A 20,973-nucleotide genomic window follows, 5' to 3' on the forward strand; every position below is an offset into this window, starting at 1 on the left:
GCAGATGATACCAAACTGCTCAAAATAGTTAAGACCAAAGCAGACTGTGAAGAGCTTCAAAAAGATCTTGCCAAACTAGGTGACTGGACAACAAAACGGCAAATGAAATTTAATGCTGGTAAATGTAAGGTAAGGCAAATTCGAAAAAAAATCCCAACTGTACATACAAAATGATGGGGACTAATTGAGCTACAACTTCTCAGGAGAGATCTTGGTGTCATTGTGGATCATTCTCTGTGTAGAGCAGCAGTCAGAAAAGCAGATAGAATGTTAGGAATCATTGAAAAAAAGGGATAGAGAATAAGACAGAAAATATCCTATTACCCCTATTTAAAACCATGGTGCGCCCACATCTTGAATACTGCATATGGATGTGGTCACCTCATTTTGGAAAAGGGCAACAAAAATGATTAGGGGTTTGGAACGGCTGCCATATGAAGAGAGATTAAAAAGACTTGGACTTTTCAGCTTAGAAAAGAGGAGACTAGGGGGATATGATAGAGGTCTATAAACTCATGACTGGCGTGGAAAAAGTGAATAAGTCAAAGTTATTTACTTATTCCCACAATATAAGAACTAGGGGTCACCAAATGAAATGAATAGGCAGCAGGTTTAAAACAAACCAAAGGAAGTTTTTCTTCACTCAGCACAGTCATCCTCTTGAACTTCTTGCTAGACGATGTGAAGGCTAGGACTTTAAGAGGGTTCAAAAAGAACTAGATAGATTCATGGAGGTTAGGTCCATCAATGGTTATTAGCCAGGATGGGTAAGAATGGTGTCCCTAGCCTTCATTTTTCTGTAAATGGATGACAGAGGAGGGATCATTTGAGCATTACCTGTTGTGTTCCCTCACTCTGGGGCATCTGGTATTGGCCACTGTCAGCAGACAGGATACTGGGCTAGATAGACCATTGGTCTGACCCATTTTGGCTGTTCTTATATTCTTATCCCTAGTGTGTGTTAGGTCTGGTAACTGCGCTGAATGCAGAGCTGTCTCTGCCACGTGACATGCCGGCTTGGAGCCTGTGACCCTGTCTCCCCTAGTGGCTGCCTCAGCAAGGGGCAGGCCTGGTATTCTCTGACAGCTGAGGTCTCATCAGGGCTATCAGGCATATGGACCATGGGCTGGATCCGGCCTGTCTGACATGCTTATGTGGCTGCATCACATGTTCAGAGTGTGCAGGCTCTTGGTTCGCATGGTTTTAAAAGTAGGTTTCTAGCTCTGCTGGTTACAAAGAAACCTTCCCAAATGGGCATGGAGAAGTGTTTTTGGAATCTGCAAATAGCTTGAAACAGAGAGATGTGTGAATGCCTTGGCCTCTATTAGTTCCGTTGGCATGCCAGCTGAAATGATGATGCTTTGAGGCAGAATGGTCAGGTGGAATGGGGAGAGGGTGGGAGTGAAGCCTTGGAGGGGGAAGAATGGCGGATTGCTGCAGGGAGGGCAGAAGAGCAATGCAAAGACAGGGAAGCAAGAGAAACATAAAGAAATGAGGATGGTAAAGGAAGGGAAGAAACTGCAAGGGGCATTAGGGTGTGTATGGGATGGGGCCATTTTCCCAAGCAGTGATTTTGATGGTGACAGTAATGGACCGAACATTTTACTCCCTTAGAAAGAGTAGCATCTCCCCTTGCTCTGTGTGCATGGCTGTCCCACTGCAAGCAGTGTGTGTTCTGCTGAGAATGGAGGTGGGGGACACAGTCTTAAATTGATGACCTGAGCAGCTGACCATAATTTAGACAGTGGAATATGCCCCATTTCACCAAATGAATGTGACACCCCAAGGTTACTACTTTAACTGAAGGTGTGACGGGGTGCCGAGACCCCGCACCCGACACCCGGGACAGCGCCCTCGCAGAGGGGCAGTGGAGCATATACCGGCGGTGCGCCGGTTGCTCTTGCGCCGCGGCTCAGCTGATTAGCACCGCGGCACAGCTGAGTTAGACTCAGCCCCGCCGGCGAGATGAGGGAGGATGACGCGCTGTGTCGGATGTCAGGGGGGCGGGACGCATAGACCCCTCCCAGGTCGGCGGGAACTTCAAAAGCTTGCCAGCCACCGGTCACAGGGAGAGAGGAGGAGAGCGCGAAGGCTCCCCGATGAGGGAAGAGACCCAGACGCACTCACAACAGTCTCTCCAGGAGGATACGACGTTGTGAGTACCGATACCCCGAAGACGGGGTGTGGGAGGAAGGAAGTAGCCCAGGGCAGGGCGGCGAAGTAGCCCGTGGGCTGGTGCGTTTAGCCGGACAGAGACTCGAGTGCAGTCTCTGTCCTTAGTGCCCTGGGCTGGGGCCCCTGAGTGAGGGCGGGCCCGGGCCCCCTTTCTTTCCCCCACCCGAGGGAGAGGCGGATATAGTAGGATTCGACGCGCAAAGACAAATCAACTGACTTGGAAAACGGTTGATCGTACCCCGGACCAGACCGAGGAAGGGGGCACGGTCACAGAAGGGCTCAGGGTTTTTGGTGTTTAAGGGCCCACATTCATTCTGCTGAAGTCCTAGATTCTGTGTTTGTCCATACCCAGCATGAGGGATGTGCTCAGTCTGGTTTCTGTCTCTTCCTTTTGTACGTGATCCTAGTGCCCTTGTGATTGGAATATCCCAGCATGGAAGTAGTGCTGCTCCCTGTTTCCCCATGTCCTATCGCTCTGGGCCCATGGCAGGCAGGTGACTCACCATAACGATTACCATCTGTGGAGCCAAACTTAGATTCACGTTTGCTGGTGTTGTGGGGGCTGCTGGCTCAGGCTGGGGATCAGGCCCATTTCTTACCCCCTTCCTTTCAACAACAGGGAGGGATGGGATGTTTCAGGAGCTGGGGTTTGCGGAGCTGGAGCAGACACTCAGCAATTTCTATCTGACAAGCGCCCAGCTGTTGGAGGTGCTGCTGGGATTCAGAAGTGAATGGAAATCTGGGAGTGGAGGTGTTTTTGGCTAGAGTGGCCCTGGGCTGTAGTCAGGGATTCTCATGATGTCATTGACCCCAGGCTGCATCTTACATCCCTAGCTCAGTGGATCACTCTTCCCCCTAGAGAATCCCAGTGTGGCTAGGGCTGTCTGCAATGGTTGCATTATTGGCCTCTCTCTGTGTCATATCTCATAGTTGAAAGCTGTTACATGAATAACCAATGTGCACTTCTCCATGAATGTGAGACTCTGGTTTCTTATCTGTCCTATTCTCTTCTTTCCTTAGAGACTCTGTTCCTGGAGCTGGAGAGTGATACAGGTACGTGTCTATGTCTGATAGTCCCTGGTGAGATTTCATAGAACCGGAAGGGACCTCGAGAGGTCCTCACGGCAGGAGCAAGCACCGTCTAGAGTAGACCACCTCTGACAGTGTCTAACCTACTATTAAAAATCTCCAGTGGTAGAGGTTCCACAATCTCCCTACGAAATTAATTCCAGTACTTTACCACCCTGACAATTAAGAAGATTTTCCTTTTGTCCAACCTAAACCTCCCCTGCTTCAATTTAAGCCCGTTGTTTCTTGTCCTATTATCAGAGGTTAAGAAGAATAACATTTCTCTCTCCTCATTGTAACAATATTTTACGCACCTGAAAATGGTTATTTCCCTTCTATCGTCTCTTTTCCAGATTAAACAATTATTTCAGTCTTCTCTGATGGGTCATGTTTTTTAGACCTTTAATCATTTTTGTTGTGCTTTTCTGGACCTTGTCCAGTTTGTCCACATCTTTCCTTAGATGTGGTTCCCACAACTGGACACAATATTTCAGTTGAGGCATAATCAGTGCAGAGTAGATGGGAAGAATTACTTCTCTTACCTTGCTCATGACATTTCTGTCAATGTAACCCAGAATGATGTTTGTGTGTTTGGTTTTGGTGTTACACTATTGACTCTTATTTAGCTTGTAATGCACTATTTTAGGGGTCATAGTGCACCACAAGCCAAATATGCGGTACACCTTCCTAATACTTCCCATTTTGTATGCGTGCAACTGATTGTTCCTTCCTAAATGAAGTACTTTGCATTCGTCCTTATTGAACTTCATCCCATTTACCTCACACCATTTCTCCAGTATGTCCAAATCTTTTTGAATTATGACCTTCTCCTCCAAAGTACTTGCATTCCTTCCCAGCTTGGTATCTTCTGCAATTGTATAAGTGTACTTTATATGCCAATATCTAAATCATTGATGAAGATATTGAAGAGAAGTGGACCCAGAACTGTTCATTCATCACACCTCACTGTCCTTCCAGCATGACAGTGAATCATTGATAACTACTCTGTGTTATGATTGGGAATGGTTATCCAACCAGTTTTGTACCCATCTTATAGTCGTTGCATTTCCCTAGTTTGTTTATGGGAAAGTCATTCAAAACACCATCAAAAGCTTTATTAAAGTCAAGATCTACCACATCTGCAGCTTTCCCCTTATCAACAAGGTTTGTTATCCTGTCAAAGAAAGTTATCATGTTGGTTTGACATGTTTTGTTTTTGACAAATCTATGCTGTTACTTATCACCTTACTATATTTTAGATTTTTGGAAATTTATTGCTTAATTATTTGCTTCTTTATGGTATCAGAAGTTAAGCTAACTGATTTGCAATTTCCTAGTTTGTCCTTATTTGCCTTTTTATAGATAGATGGATGCTATGTTTACTCTTTTCCAGTCTTCTGGAATCTCTCTTATATTCCATTACTTTTCATAGATACTCACTAAGGGCATGTCTAACCTACATCCCTTTGTCGAAAGAGGGATGTAAATTAGGCAGATCGGAAGTGCAAATGAAGCGGGGATTTAAATGTCCTGTGCTTCATTTGCATAATGGTGTCCGAGCACTTCTTTGAAAAAGGGCTTTTCGAAAGTGAAAGCACCGTCTAGTTGCGGTTCTTTTGGGAAAAAAAACAACCCTTTTTGAAAGATCCCGTACTCCTCAAAAAATGAGGATTTTTTTGGAGTACGGGATCTTTCACTTCCTGCTGGCCCTGCTGCCACCAGAGGTTCCCCAGCTGGGGCTGCCCAGCCCCCTCGTCCTGCTGCTGCTGGGGATTCTGGCGGTCCGTCTCTGTGAGCCCCGCTTCAGCCAGCGGAGACTGCCCGGTCACCCTGGCCCTGCTGCCACTGGGGATTTCTCGGGATTCCTAGCTGGGACTGCCCAGCCGCAGTAGGGGGTTCCCCAGCTGGGGCTGAGACTTCTTGGCCACGTGGCCCCACTAATGCAGGGGGTTCCCTGGCCTAGGCAGAGCCTTCCCTGACATCAGGGATTCCAGGGCTGGGGCTCTCTGGCCAACGCCTGGCCCTGTTAATGCTGGAGGTTCCAGGCCAGGGGAGGGGCTCCCCAGCCCCTGTGTTGCTCTGGCCTCTTTGGTCCAGCAACATCCCTGGCCCTGCTGGACCACAGATGTTTTAAATTTTCAACCAATTCCTCCCTATTTGACAAAGTCAACTGTAGAATAGCCTTCCCTCTAGTAACTTTCTCCACCTTCTGAAATTAAGTCTCCAATTCATTACTAGAACTTGTTGGATAACCTTCCCAACAGATAGCTGGGTAGTTGAAGTCCCCCATCACCACCAAGTCCTATATTTTGGATGATTTTGTTAGTTGCTTAAGAAAAGCCTCATCCACCTCTTTTTTCTACTTAGGTGGTCTGGAGTAGACCCCTTTCTTGATGTGCTTTCTTGACACCCCTTTTAACCTTACCCAGAGACTCTCAACAAGTCTGTCTCCTATATCCATCTCAACTTCAATCCATGTGTATACGTTTTTAATATATAAGACAATACCTCCACATTTCCCCCCCTGCCTTTCCTTCCTGAACAAGCTGTGCCCTTCTAAACCAATATTCCAGTTAAGCATATTAACCCATCAAGTCTCTGAGATGCCAAATATGTCATAATTGTGTGTGTTGATCCGCATTTTGAGTTCTTCCTGTGTATTCCCCATATTTCTCTCATTAGTAAACAGACTTCTAAGATACTGACTTGATTCCTCCTGCCCCCCATTTCTGTCTTCTCCCTCCTTTGTCCCCTCCTCTCATAACAGCCCATGCTCTTCCCAAATTAAGATCAATAATTGTGATGTGCACATTGAAGCTGTGGAATAATGCAAATCAGGGTGAGCCCTGTGATTGTTTCACTCCTGCTTTGCTGTCTGGTTTGGATTCAGAGTGAATCCAGATCTTAGGTGTGCAATTCCTTTGGAAAACTGAACAATACTCTGAGTAGTGTGTAATAGGGAGAGACAAGGTCAGAATAACCAGACCTTGAGGCATCTGAAAGCTTCAGTGAGAAAATGAAAATGATCAAATATGGGCTGCAGTGTCTCAGGAGAGACTCAGGTTCTCTTTTAATTTTTTCCACACGTGTGGAATAAATTGTTCTGTGCCCTGATATATGTGTGGATGAGCACCACCAGTAGAAACACATTGCCAGCTGTGTGCACTCTGCTCATGAACTGGGCGGCATTTAAATCTCTCCTCTATGGCCGCCCAAGTGCTCAGGTTACAGGGAACACTGCTGGCCATATCTTATCAGCTTTGTTTATTTGTTTGGTTGTTTTTGATTCCCTTACATTTCTCATGAAATGAGAATAAAAAATATATCAAGGCTGTTCCTATACATCTGCATGTGTTTCAAAAGACTGAGGGAAAATTGTTGTCCTTAAGTTAGAGCCTTCATGAGACAAATTTCTGTCCCACTGAAGGATAGGAAAGATTGTGATCTACTGAAACCCATTGTCCTGCACAATTACAGGTAGTCCTCAAATTTATGACCAGATTTGTGACATTCGACTTAAATCGAATGGCACTTATGATGCTTCCAGATTGACAACCGCTAATTCAATTTATGACTAGATTTTGAGTTTACGACACTTGATCCCACAATAGAATAGATTGTGATTCCAGGTTAGAATGTTGCGACTTATGTAGCAATTGCAAAGAATCAGTTGTGTCAAGTCAAAGGTCTGTATGATTTTGACTATGTGTATGAAGTTATGAGATTCTGCTCTATGCTTATTATTGAAGCACATTTTAAGTTTGAGAATCTCTACTGCCAGGGGGCGTTAACCAAGCATTAGTCAACTGTCACTCAGTTGCACAAGTCCTGGCAATGTGGATTTACTCGATCAGTGTGGCTTAATAAAGCCCACCAGGACATATCTGGGCATTCCTATACAGAATGGGAAGTGACTATCTAGGAAGGAGTACTTCAGAAAGGGATCTAAGGGTCATAGTGGAACACAAGCTAAATATGAGTCAACAGTGTGGCACTGTTGCCAAAAAAGCAAACATGATTCTGGGATGCATTCACAGGAGTGTTGTGAGCAAGACACGGGAAGTCCTTCTTCTGCTCTACTCTGCACTGATTAGGCCACAGTTTGGAGTATTGTGTCCAGTTCTGGGTGCCACATCTCAGGAAAGATGTGGAGAAACTGGAGAAGGTCCAGAGAAAAGTAACAAAAATGATTAAAGGTCTAGAAAACACAAGATATGAGAGAAGGCTGAAGGAATTGGGATTGTTTAGTTTGGAAGGGTATGTCTACACTGCAAAGTTAATTCAGAATAACAGCTGTTATTCCGAATTAACTTCCATAGTATCTACACAAGCTATACAATCTAGCAGGGTGCTTAATTCGAGTTTGGCATTACTCCTCATAGAATGAGGTTTACGAAACTTGAATTAGCTAATTTGGAATAAGCGCTGTGGAGACATTTAGTCGGAATTAGCTGGCCTCCAGCCTTCCCAGTTTCCTTTGGTGCCCACTCTGGGCCAAACCAGGAAACTATTCTCCCTCCCCCCAGCCCTGGAGCCCTTAAAGGGGCATACTCTGGCCACAGTGCCTGTGCTAGCTCCAAGCCTGCCAGCCCAGAGCCAGCAGTCACTGCCCTGACCCAGTGGCCCCAAAACATGAGCCAGCACGCCACTGGCAGCCAGCCCTCCACTGTGTCCCAGGAGCCTGCCAGGGCCCAGAGAAGGCGGGCGCTTTCCTGGTCCAGGGCGGAGATCAGGGTGGACCATATTCAGGTTGGGGGAGATGCCCCCAACGTCCATGATCTCCGTACTAGACAGAGGAACGCAGCCATCTATGGCAGGAAAGCTGCCAGCCTGGCCACCAATGGCCACATGTGAACCCAGGAGCAGGTTTGCATGAAAATCAAGTTAGTCCAGCAAGACCCCCAACCCTGAGCTTCTCCTCCCTCTTGTCTCCCCCTTCCAGCTGCCTCCTCCCAGGCTTCTCCCTCCCCTCTCCCAGCCTCATTCCCACCCCAGTTTCAGTCAATAAAGAGAGTTTGTTTTTGGCAATAAATGTGTTTTTATTTGACATCAGGAAGGGGGTTAGGGAGGGGTAAGTGGAAGGAGGGAGGAATGAGGCGCCAGCCCCCAGTGGGGCACACCAGGGAGGCTCTTAGTGCTCCTCAGGGTGGAAGCTCTCCCGCTGGGCCTCCTGGATACTGACAGCCCCCCCGATGGACCTCCGGGATGGCAGCCTGCAGAAAGTGCAGCAACACGTCCAAGAGAAGCACCAGAGTGCCCAGGGGCAGCTCCGGCTCCATGTTGCAGAGTGCTCTGGTGTCCCAAGTGAGGGCAACCAGAGCACGCAGAGACACAAATGCTTTGCTGTCCCTCATCGAGGCAGGCAAGCAAGCAGGGACACCTGCGAACCGTCTGCCCTGGGGGCTGAGGTTGGTGTCCCTTTAACCACAGGGAGCAGCCACACACAGACACTCCTGATCTGATGCCCTGCCTGACCTGATTCTGGCTGGCCTTAATTCTGATTCTGTGTCCAGTCAGTGTGGATGCAGTATTTCGAATTAGCAAAATGCTAATTTGAGCTGCATTCTGTGTGTAGACACGTTAATTCGAATTAGCTTAATTCAAATTAACTATTTTGAATTAAGATAACTCAAATTAACACTGTAATATAGACATACCAGAAAAGAGAAGACTCAAAGGGGACATGATGGTGGTTTTCAGGTATCTAAAAGGGTGTCACAGGGAGGAGGAGGGAAAATTGTTCTCCTTGGCCTCTGATGATAGGACAAGAAGCAATGGACTTAAACTGCAGCAAAGGAGGTTTAGGTTGGACATTAGGAAAAACTTCCTAACTGTCAGGGATGTGAAACACTGGAATAAATTGCTTAGAGAGGTTGCGGCATTTACATCACTGGAGATATTTAAGAGCAGGTTGGATAGACATCTATCAGGGATGATTTAGATGGTGCTTGGTCCTGCCGTGTGGGCAGGGGACTGAATTTGATGACCTCTTGAGGTCCCTTCCAGTTCTAGTATTCTATGACCTATTCTGAACCTATGCTCAGTAACTCTTCTAACTCCGACAGGTTCTGGAATCACATCCATGTTCTCCCTTCCTGACTGGGGAATGGCTGCAGCAGAGCTGACTCAGGTAGGGATGCAGAGGAAATGCTGGTATTTTTCTATATATTGACTGTCCCTTTTGCTTCTGCAGAAAGTGGGAGTGATGAGGGAGTATGATTTGAGGCAGGGAGGTTGCAGGAAGTGCACAGGGTGGAGAAAGGGAGGGGGGAAAGTGTGAGGTAGCTAGACTAGGAATAGACCTCCATGGGTTCCCAGACTCCCTGTATTGGAGCATGAGCCCACTATGACATAAGGGGACGCTCACCAGAAGGGCTTAGAGAAATTGCCCTTTCCCCTGAAATTCAGCTGCTGTCAATGGGGAGAGTGATGGGATTCTTAGAAATGGGGCTCCATCTCCCATTCAGCCTCTGGCACATAGGTGTGTGGTGAAAAAGGAGACCCTGCCACAACGTTCCCCTTATTTTTATTTTTTTTCCATCCATGCATGGAATAAATTTTGTTGTGTGTGCCAGGCATATTTGGATGTCCACCACCAACAGAAACACATGCTGTGGGTGCTCTCCTCTTCGGATTGGCAGCATTTGAATCACTCCTGGGTAGCCACTCAAGTGCTCGGCTTACAAGGAAAACTTCCTGCCACTTCTATCTATTGGAAGGACTAGGGGCTCTTTCTTATCTCTCATCACCCTAATGCTTGCTGGATGCTCTGAGTAGGCTCTGGGTGGGGCTCCTCTGAGTGTGTATCCAGGTAATCAGCCTTCCTCCCCTGTGAACAGTGGAGCAGCAGGCACTGAGCGGGGGACTTTTGCTCTTTTAGGGGCTGGTGACCTTCAAGGAGGTGGCCGTGTATTTCACCAGGGCAGAGTGGGCTCTGCTGGACCCCGCTCAGAGAGCCCTGTACAGAGCCGTCATGCAGGAGAACTACGAGAACGTGACCTCACTGGGTAATGGGCCTTTCCCTTTGGGTCTTAAAAGGGGGAGAATGCAGAGTTAAGGTTCATATCTCCTCCACAATACAAGCTTTGTTCTGCCATGATTCAGCAATACCCCAGTGGGACAGTGAGACACCAGTACCCTGCGCTCGCAGCTACCAAGTGCTCTGGGAACAGAGCACTGTCTAAAATCATCTCTTTGCTAAGGGAAAACTTGTGTTTCGCTTGGGCATAGAGAACAGAAGCTTCTAACACCTGGCCTGCGCTCAGAAATTGGGCCTACACCATGCTGACCACATCACAGATTGCAAAAGTTACCAGGCCTTCACTCTTTTCCGAGCATTGGTTGTGGGTTGTTGCCCTCACATATGCCACCAGAATGCTGACAGTGCTTTTGGTAAGTGTGTACCTTTTGCACGCTTACTGATGCAGCCTGCAGTTCTCAGCCCTGACATGAGTGACTTGGTTTTTCAAGGTCCCCATGCACTTCCCTTTGTACCCTAAGCACAGCTCTGCCAAGCTGCTTCCACTAATCTCTCCCCTTTTTTATTCCATTTACAGCTGAGACAGTGTACACAGCTGGAGAGCCTGCAGATAAAGGTTGGTGTTCCAATCTGCGAGCATGTTCTTTTATAGTGCAGTGGCATCACTGTATCCCTGGGATCACTTCCCTGTCCATTTTCAGACAGGAAAGAGGTAAATGGTGCTGTCTCCCAGGAGTTTTCATTAGATCTGTGCTGTTCCGGATATTCATAAATGAACTGGAAAAAGGAGTAAACTGAGAGGTGGCAAAATTTGCAGAAGCTGCTCAAGATGCTTAATTCTAAAGCAGACTGCTAAGAGTTACAAAAAGGATCTTTCAGAACCAGGTGACTGTCTAACAAAATGGCAGATGAAATTCCATGTTGATAAATGCAAAGTGATGCACATTGGAAAACATAATTCCAACTATACATACAAATTGGTGGGATCTAAATTAGCTGTAAAAACTCAGAAAAAGAGATCTGAGAAGCTGTGTGGATAGCTGTCTGCTCAATGTGCAGCAGCAATCAAAAAAGCTAACAATGTTGGTACTCATGGAATAAACGCATGTATTGAATGCTGCATGCTGATCTGTCTGCCCCATCTCAAATAAGTTGGAAAAGGCACAGAAAAAGGCAACACATTATTAGGGGTATGAAAAAGCTTCTGTATGAGGAAATATTAAAAAGATGGAGTTTTCAGTGTAGAAAAGAGACAACTAAAGGTGGGTAGGGCTGTCCTTGAGGCGTATGTAGCATACACAGTTGTGTAGTGCACCTCTAAATGCGGAGTCTCAGTGATGCCCGAAGTTCATTAATCGTTGATGCTGCATATGCCTAAGGCCACCACCGGATTCTCCCACCCTCTGCTCTGACTCCCAGCCGCAAACCTACTGTTTCACCTCCTGGCCATTGCCCTCTACTTTACCTCCTGGCCCACAGCTCCAGCCTGCTGTACCATTCCTCCTCCAGCTTGGTCCACCGTCCAGCCCACAGCTCCAGCCAGCTACTCCGCTCCCACCTTCTGCCTGTTCTACCTCCTGGCCCACAGCTCCAGATGGCTGTGCAGCTCATTCCACGTGCTTCCCTGCCAGCTCCCCAGCCCTGAATGCATCTGTCCCCATAGAGCAGCTCTTCCCCCACCTCTGGCACGGATGGAAGGTGCAGATGCTTGGACTGTGTAGGGCACCAAAAATCATAAGACAACCCTGAGAGTGGCATATCATAGATGTGCCTAGTGCCTTGACTGCTGGGTAGAAAGTGAAGAAGGAAATGTTTGTTCTTAAAATCTTGGCTTTGTTTAAGATTCTCTTTTGAACCGGAATATAGTTACAAAAATCAGGATATTCCTGTAACCCCTTTTTAGGTATCGTTGGGTGGCTCTTTGGTTACAATCACATGCTTCCCTTTATCTTTATAAACAGCTGTGCTAAGGACTCCTCCTCTCAGGGAGTCAGCAGAACCATATAACCCTTTAACTGCTAGACAAGCACTTGCCAACTGGGACGTGTGCCAGCTTTCATCTGGGTTCCAACTTCATTGCCAGTGTAACATGAAAACAAGTTTGCTTTTAGCCTAGTGCTCTCCGCGATATTCCTTGCTGCAGCTGGCTCAAAATAAGGCAATTGAACCACTAGGAGTTTTGTAGGACAAAACAAGTACTCGGTTGTTCTGGCTGAAATAGCTGAGACAGCTCATATCTGTATTGCTAGCTCAAAGCCAGCCCTGTTATCCTTCCGGCTTTCATGAGCACAGCATTTGCTCATTATTTATTTTTAAATGTAAGTATTCTGCCTAGATGGCTATGCAGAGTTTGCAAGTAACCACTTTAGGGCTAGAGCTCTGTAAGTAGACAAAGTATAAAGTTACATTCAGAACAAGATCTGTGTTTAACTTTATTTTAATCAACAGTTTGAGATCATTAAAATGAACCCAGAGCCAGAATGGTTATTGCATTGGACAAAGAGCTCAGAAAGAAGGAAACACACGGCACAAGATGAAAATTAAACTTTTAATACCTCCCACTTCACTTTAAAGTGCCCCAGAAATGGAGGAGTATGGTCTAGAATTTGATGAACAAAACACAAGTTAAAATATACTAACAAATAGAATACCCATGACTAGATAGCTCCAAAGAATACCAATGGGGTAAAGACACTTTTCCTTTCATTCACCATCTTGTAGCCTGGGCAAAATTCAGTTATTACCTTTTGATAATTGTAACTTATTTTAAAGATTTTGATCAATTTTGTGTTTCATTTTTCAGAATTGTGCAGAATTATAAAATCATGAGTGGTGTGGAGAGGGCCGATAAATAAAAGTTATTTATTAGTTCCCTAAATAGAAGAACTAGAGGACACCAAATGAAATTAATGGGTAGCAGATTTAAAACTAATAAAAGAAAGTTCTTCTTCACACAGCGTATAGTCAACCTGTGGAACTCCTTGCCAGAGGAGGCTGTGAAGGCTAGGACTATAATAGAGTTTAAAGAGAAGCTAGATAATTTCATGGAGGCTAGGTCCATAAAAGGCTATTAGCCAGGGGATAAAATGGTGTCCTTAGCCTGTTTGTCAGAGGCTGGAGAGGGATGGTAGGAGACAAATCGCTTGATCATTGTCTTCGGTCCACCCTCTCTGGGGCACCTGGTGCTGGCCACTGTCGGGAGACAGGCTACTGGGCTAGATGGACCTTTGGTCTGATCCAGTATGGCCGTTCTTATGTTCTTAATTAAAGGTTTTAGCCTTTTTCATTTTTTTATCAATTTAAACGTTCAGTTTCAGAAAATTATATGGGGAAGTCAAACAATAATTATTTAATGGCAGCCAGAGTTGAGATTCAGAGCATTAAAGCTTTTTACCCATGAAAACAAACTTACTTTGTCCTCCTGTCAATATACACAGAGTCTGTATCCCTAAATTAACTTCATGTTCTTAAATGGCAATTTTCTTAATTTGGCTCTGTTACGGGGTACACGGGCTCACCCCGTCCCAGGCAGTCCCACCGCCCCGTTCGCGGTCTTATTCACTCCTGGTCTTCATTAAATGGTGTCTGGTCACCTTCTCTTCGGTCACCCAGACGATCCCTCGAGTGAGGAGGTGAGGGGGTCCGGGCCCTCCCTCTCTCCAGACCCCAGCCCAGGGCCCTAAGGCGGGGGAGACTAACCTCTCTCCCCCAACCTGGCTGATGGGGCACAGAGCCTCAACACATCAGCCCACGGGCTCCAGTATGCACCCGCCCTGGGCTGCTTCCTCACGCCCTCACTCATCTGCTCACCAGTCGGCTTGTCCCGCTGCCTCCTCGTGCCTCTCAGTCCCTTCATCCGGCGTCGTCCTCCTCGCCTTCCCTTTCCCCTCCTGACTCTGCGGTTTTTATACCTGGGGAGGGTGCCGCCCCCTCCCTTCCAGACTGCCTGCACCTGCGTTCGCCCGTGGCTCCACCCTCTCCTCCCCCGCTGTCATCACTCACCCCCGACGTCCTCCTTGCCGCCAGCATCAGTGGGGAAGAGGGCTGCCCGGGGGCATCTGCGGGGCCACCTGCTCCGAGGCTGGCCGGGTGGCGTTCCTCCCCCGTTGCCACCGTCTCTGCCAGTGCAGGGGGCACTTTCCCCGCGGTGCCCGGGACCGCGCCAGTCAAGCCGCCTGCCGAGCGGCGCATCCTGGCTGCCCTGCTGACCGCGCCCTCGGCAGCGGTGGGAAAAGCCGTGCCACTTCTCCCTGCCTCGCTGGGGGGGGGGCATCCTTCATGTGGGGTTGCCTCACCCCATCAACCCCCCTGGTGTTCGGGGCCGCGCCGGCTAAGCCACCTGCCGAGCAGCGCATCCTGGCTGCCCCGCCGACCACATCCTTGGCAGCGGCGGGAAAAACCGCGCCGCTTCTCTCTGCCTCGCTGGGGCGGGCACCCTTAGTGCGGGGTTGCTTCACCCCGTCACAGGCTCTCACAGATTTTCATGATTCAGGGGAATATTTTTGGATGGTTTGTGTCTGCTCAATGTGCTGAAAACTTCCAAGCCTACCACTTAGAATTCACTAAAGTTTGTATTTATTTTAAACCATGTGAGTAGTCCCCGGTCATGACCCTTTCAGGGGTCACAAGTTCATTATAAGTGGGTCATGAGCTGTCAACCTCCACCCCGAAACCCAGCTTCATCTCCAGCATTTACAACACTATTAAATACTATAAAGAATTATTAATTTATAAGGTGGGTCATACTCAGAAGTTTGCTGTGTGAAAGGGGTCACCAATATAAAAGTTTGAGGGATTGCCAGAACATGAGCCTCTGGTATCACCTCCTCTACCCCTGCCAATTTGCATTGTGGTTTGTCTCCCATTTTCCATCCCTATTTCTGTCAACAGGTGCTGGGATGCTGAATGAGAATGAAGAACAGAAATCTCATCAGGAAGATGCTGAGCAAGTGGAACCACACAGGAGGTTATTGGAAATATCTCAAGATAATGTGTCCAGGAGTCCTGAGTGGGGAAAAGGTTGTGAGAGTCAGCACTTGCTGGAGAGGAATCAGGCAAACAAGTTAAGGGGGAAAAAGAACAAATCCATAAACAGTTTGATACCTGCCCTATACTGGAAGGAAACCACCGTCCAGCAGAAAATCCCTGCAGGAGAGAGAAACAAAACATGCTCTGAGTATGGGAAAAACGTCACAAACCACTCATTCCTTATTAAACATCAGAGAATCCGCACAGGGGAAAGACCCTATGAATGCAATGACTGTCAGAAAAGTTTCACTCTCAGATCATCCCTCATTAAACATCGGCGAATTCACACAGGAGAGCGACCCTATGAATGCTATGAGTGTCAGAAAAGCTTCACTGACCGATCATCCCTCATTAAACATTGGCGAATCCACACAGGGGAGAGACCCTATGAATGCTGTGAGTGTGGGAAAACTTTCCTTGACAGCTCAGCTCTTACTAAACATCAGAAATTCCATGCAGGAGAGAGACCCCATAAATGCACTGATTGTGGGAAAAGTTTCACTCAGAGCTCAGACCTCATAACACATCAGAGAATCCACACAGGTGAGAGGCCTTACCAATGCAGTATTTGTGGGAAAAGCTTTGCACGGAGAGCATCCATTATTAAACACCAGAGAATCCACACTGGAGAGAGGCCCCATGAATGTAGTGTATGTGGGAAAACCTTCACTCAGAGCTCAGGCCTTGTTAGGCATAAGAGAATCCACACAGGTGTGAGATCCTTTGTATGTTCAGAGTGTGGTGAAAGCTTCACTGAACGCTCAAACCTTATTGTACATGAGAGGATCCACACAGGAGAGAAACCCTATGACTGCACCGAGTGTGGGAAAAAATTCAGTGACAGATCATCTTTCAAGAAACATCAGAAAATGCACATGGGACATAAACCTTATGAATGCTGTGTGTGTGGGAAAGCTTTTGCTCGCAGCTCAAATCTCATTACACATCAAAGAATCCACACAGGAGAAAGACCCTATGAATGCTGGGAGTGCCAGAAAAAATTCAGGGACAGCTCTCTGCTTATTACACATCAGAGAATCCACACAGGCGAGAGACCCTATGAATGCAGTGAGTGTGGGAAAAGCTTCATTAACAGCTCAGATCTTATTAAACATCGGAGAATCCATACACGAGAGAGACCTTATGAATGCTGTGAGTGTAGGAAGAGTTTCACTGACAGCTCAACACTCATGAAACATCAGAGAATCCACACAGGCGAGAGACCTCATGTATGCTGTGAGTGTGGAAAAAGCTTCACTCAGAGATCATGCCTTGTTAAGCATCAGAGAATCCACACAGGGGAACGACCCTATGAATGTCCTGAATGTGGAAAAAGCTTCACTTGGCGCTCCAACCTTGTTACACACCAGAAAATTCATACAGGGGAGAGACCCTATGAATGCTGTGAGTGTGGGAAAAAATTTATTGACCTCTCATCACGAAAAAAACATGAGAGAATCCACCTAGGAGCCAAACCTTATCAATGCTGTGAATGTAGGAAAAACTTCCTTCGGAGCTCAGATCTTCTTAAACATCAAAGACTCCACATTGCCTAGAGACACTATAGGTGCTTTGCATGTGGGAAAAACTTATATCAGAACTCAGTCCTTATTTATAGTTGGAGAATTTGCAAAGGAAATAAATATAATAAAAACCCTAGTGAGGGCTTACTGAAGGTTTTCTTTTCTTTAGTAGTTTTTCTAATTCCTTCTTAAAGGTTCTTTGAGCTATTTTCAACATGTGGTGTCTCAGGTCCCCCAGGTGGATTGCCAGTGTCATCAGATATCACCAATGTGGTGTTCTGATGAGTTTCTTGCTCTGTCCAATGCTGATAACCATTCAGCCATGTGCATGTGTTCCCTCTATGTACTGCACTGGCTCTGCACAGATAGCCAGCACATTAGAACTCATTAAAATCCCCCACTTCCCACACAATCAGATAAGGGATGAAGTTCACAGCTGGATTTATTGCCAAACAAAGCACAGTGTCCAGCTTCCGGGATCAGTTGTCTACAGTTCTGCGAGTACCTGAGTGCCCCCTGACAATGGATCAGCTCAGTTGGAGGCAGGACTTTTCACTGCCTCCTATGAGAGGCAAAGACAGCCTCTCTAAGATACATCTTTATACACAAATATAAAGGAGTCACATGTATTCTAGATGCATCATTCTCTGATGCCACCTATTGTACATGATGATTTGATTAAAACATCTCTATCCATCATGCTGTCATCCTGGCCTCCTGCTTAGGATGGGTCAGTATGTTTTTGTTATCTATGGGGATTATGTTGGTACCAAGATGTTTTCTAACCGGGTGGTCTGATACCACCCACGTGGAATGTTTTCACATGATTTGTGCGTAGGACCTCTTAAGTATGCATGTTTCTGCAGTATCAGTCCTGTTCTTACCAGATTCTGCAAGCAGGGACTGCTTGTTGCTCACAGCTCAACTTTGCTTTATATTTAAAAAGTCTTGACTGCTTTCACCCAGGCCTCACACCTGGCCTGTGACACATGGGGTTGTTTCAGGCCTCTTTTCAGGCTTTTCTCTTTTCTAGCTCACCATTCTTTGAGGGTGAATCTGGTGCTCCTTTTTAACAACTCCTTTGTTCTATGTGTCATGGGAGCATGTGTCTCTCCCACCAGTAATGTCCATGAGCTCCTGGTGGGAGAGCCAGTGTTACCCAAGGTTTGTAGACCCCAAAGCAGTGGTAACTTCAGTGGGTTTTGGTTTAGGCAGAGTTAAGAATAAATTAATGTGGACATTGGTTTTTTGTTTGATAAATAATTGATACCAACAAAATTACTTTTACTTAAAATTATGTTGTCCGGCAGCCCTCAGCTTTACAACATTCAACTTATGTTGAGCAGCACACCTACACACGTGTGCACACATGCAGGCACATGCACAGATGAACATGCACATACACCTGCACAAACATGTGTCTGCATGCACACATAAAGGGGAGTGTTGGAATGTGTGAGAGTTAAATAAGGGGTCTGGGTAATTGCTACCGATGTGATGGGGGTGCAGCATGGGCAGGCACTGTCCCTTTTGATTTATAGACATGTTTTCCTCCTTTCCTGCTTGCTTGGGATAGATGAGCATGCAGCTGTACCAAGAATATCACTTTTTATTAATGCTCTATGTATTGCTCTTCTCTGGACCTTCTCCAATTTCTCCACATCTTTCTTGAAATTTGGTGCCCAGAACTGGACACAATATGCCAGTTGAGGCCTAATCAGTGCAGAGTAGAGCAGGAGAACCACTTCTTCTGTCTTGCTCACAACGTTCCTGTAAGTGCATCCCAGAATGATGTTTGCTTTTTTTTTGCAACAGTGCCACACTGATTCCTATTTAGCTTATGGTCCCTACGATCCCTAGATCTCTTTCTGCACTACTGCTTCCTAGATAGTCGTTTCCCATTTTATATGTGTGAAACTGATTGTTCCTTCCTAACTGAAGTACCTTGCGTTTGTCCATGTTGAATTTCATCCTATTTACCTCAGACCCTTTGTCTAGATCATTTTGAATTATAATCTTTTCCTCCAAAGAACCTGCAACTTTATATGTTTATGCTATTATCTAAATCTATGCTATCATCTAAATCATTGATGAAGGTATTGAACTAATCCCTGCAGAACCCCACTCATTGGCTGTGTCTACACTGGGCCACTTATTCCAGAAAATCAGCCGCTTTTCCAGAATAAGCTGCGAGCTGTCTACACTGGCCCTTGAATTTCCGGAAAAGCAACGACGCTCTACTGTACAAAATCAGCCGCTATTCCGGAAAAACTATTCTGCTCCTGCTCGGGCATAAGTCCTTATTCCGGAACACTGTTCCGGAAAAGGGCCAGTGTAGACAGGCCAGTAGTCTTTTCCGGAAAAAAGCCCCGATCGCGAAAATGGCGATCGGGGCTCTTTTCCGGAAAAGTGTGTCTACATTGGCCACAGACACTTTTCCGGAAAAAGGGCTTTTCTGGAAAAGCAGCCTGCCAATGTAGACGCTCCTTTTCCGGAAAAACTGAAAACGGAATAGTATTCCATTTTAAGCAGTTCCGGAAATTCATGCCAGTGTAGACACAGCCATTATATCCTTCGAGCATGACTGTAAACCTTTTATAACTACTCTTTGGGAATGGTTATCCAACCAGTTATTCACTCACCTTACACTAATCTCATCTGTGTTGTATTTCCCTAGTTAATGAGAGGCTCATGTGAGACCGTATCAGATTCTTCACTAAAGTCTAGATATACCACATCTGCTGCTTCCCCCTTATCCACAAGGCTCAATATTTTCTCAATGAAAGCTACAGTAAAACTCCAATAGTCCGGCACTCCTGATAGTCCGGCATCAAAATGGCAAGAGCCTAGTGAGTGAGCTTCGGCAAAAAATGAGTCACAAGGTAACAGCGGCAGCAGCTGAACTGAGCAAAAAGGGTAAAAAAAGGCTTAAAATAACTAAAACATTACAGTATACTGTATACAGCATGTACAATAAAAAGGGTTAAGAACACTTTATATACAGTATATAATGTATACAGTGTATATATATAAAATCATCTTATAGTATCTCCTGATAGTCCAGCATATCTGATAATCCAGCACCGCCTAGGTCCCATAGGTTCCGGATTATCGGAAGTCTACTGTATCAGGTTGGTTTGACATTATTTGTTCTTTACAGATCCATGCTGGCTAATCTCTCTCTCTCTCTCAAAAAATTTCCTGTGGGACGACAAAGTAATTTCATCATCTCACTGCATCCCTCTGCCCTCAGCTGCCCTTCCTGGTGCTGTGGGCTGCAATCTGTGCACCCTCCCCCTTCTGGGGGAGCCCCAGGAGGCGCATGCCCTCTCCCTCTCTTTGTGGGGCTGGAGCCGCGAGTCCTCCCTCCTCATGGGAGGGGCTGAAAGCTACACCCCTCTCTCTCAGCTCCGTTACACCCCCTTGGTCAAGACACCATACCCTCAGCCTGCTCACTCACCTCTTCCACGGAAACCATGCGTCCCCAACCTGCTCCTGTCTTACCACCCTGGCCAGACACTTACTCCCAGCCCACTCCAGCACCCTCCTCCCAGCCAGACATGTACCTCACAGAGAAGGGGTTGGCGAGCAGGGGCACAGCCCCCTAGTATCACCTTTATTATCTTCCAGATGTTTGCAAAAATTTACTTAATTTTTAGCCCCGTTATCTTTCATCTAACTGGTTTGTCATTCATATTTTCTAGTTTACCAAAAGTATGTGTTCTTATGGGAAAATGAGAAACTTTTGCAAAAGTTTGCAGAATTTTTAAACTGAGGTTTCATTTAAAAGTTCTTCAAAATGCGTTTATACAAGTCATGAACCCCTGTGCACATGTTCTGTCAGTTGTCTAAGTTCATAAATTGAGATTCTCGCCCCTGCTCTGGCCCTCTGGTGCTAGTGACAAAGGTCTCCACAGCATAAAGTGCTCTGGAAACCGTGGATCACAGATAGCTGCAGCAGCACAGGAGCCAAGCAAACGGAGCTGTAAACAGGGGAGTTTGAGTGGGAGTTTGTAAGGGGAGTTTGGATTGTAGGACTTGTTTGGAGTTCATTTTTGCTGTGGAGGGGGTGTTTTAGTTTGTTTTTATGTTCACCGGACTAATAGGATTTTGGTGAGAAAGTAGATAAAACATAGAGGCATTAGTGGCCATGGCCCAAGTAGCAGAGAACACAAGGAGGATGATTGGATGTGGTAGCTG

The 20,973-nt window shown here is 46.4% G+C and overlaps 1 protein-coding gene across 1 annotated transcript in view; it reads left to right on the plus strand.

Moving 5' to 3' along the window:
• Window positions 1-17,168, plus strand: part of LOC106731291 (uncharacterized) — a 97,968-nt gene extending 80,800 nt beyond the window's left edge. Inside the window, 5 exon segments of the mRNA XM_075904271.1 lie at window positions 3,106-3,228; window positions 9,309-9,373; window positions 10,124-10,250; window positions 10,800-10,838; window positions 15,113-17,168. Of these exon segments, the coding sequence (XP_075760386.1) occupies window positions 3,106-3,228; window positions 9,309-9,373; window positions 10,124-10,250; window positions 10,800-10,838; window positions 15,113-16,965 (2,207 nt within the window). The 3' untranslated portion in view covers window positions 16,966-17,168.
• Window positions 17,169-20,973: the final 3,805 nt, after the last annotated feature.

This window comes from Pelodiscus sinensis, chromosome 20 (genome assembly GCF_049634645.1).
Source record: "Pelodiscus sinensis isolate JC-2024 chromosome 20, ASM4963464v1, whole genome shotgun sequence".
In the NCBI taxonomy this organism is placed as follows: Eukaryota; Metazoa; Chordata; order Testudines; family Trionychidae; genus Pelodiscus; species Pelodiscus sinensis.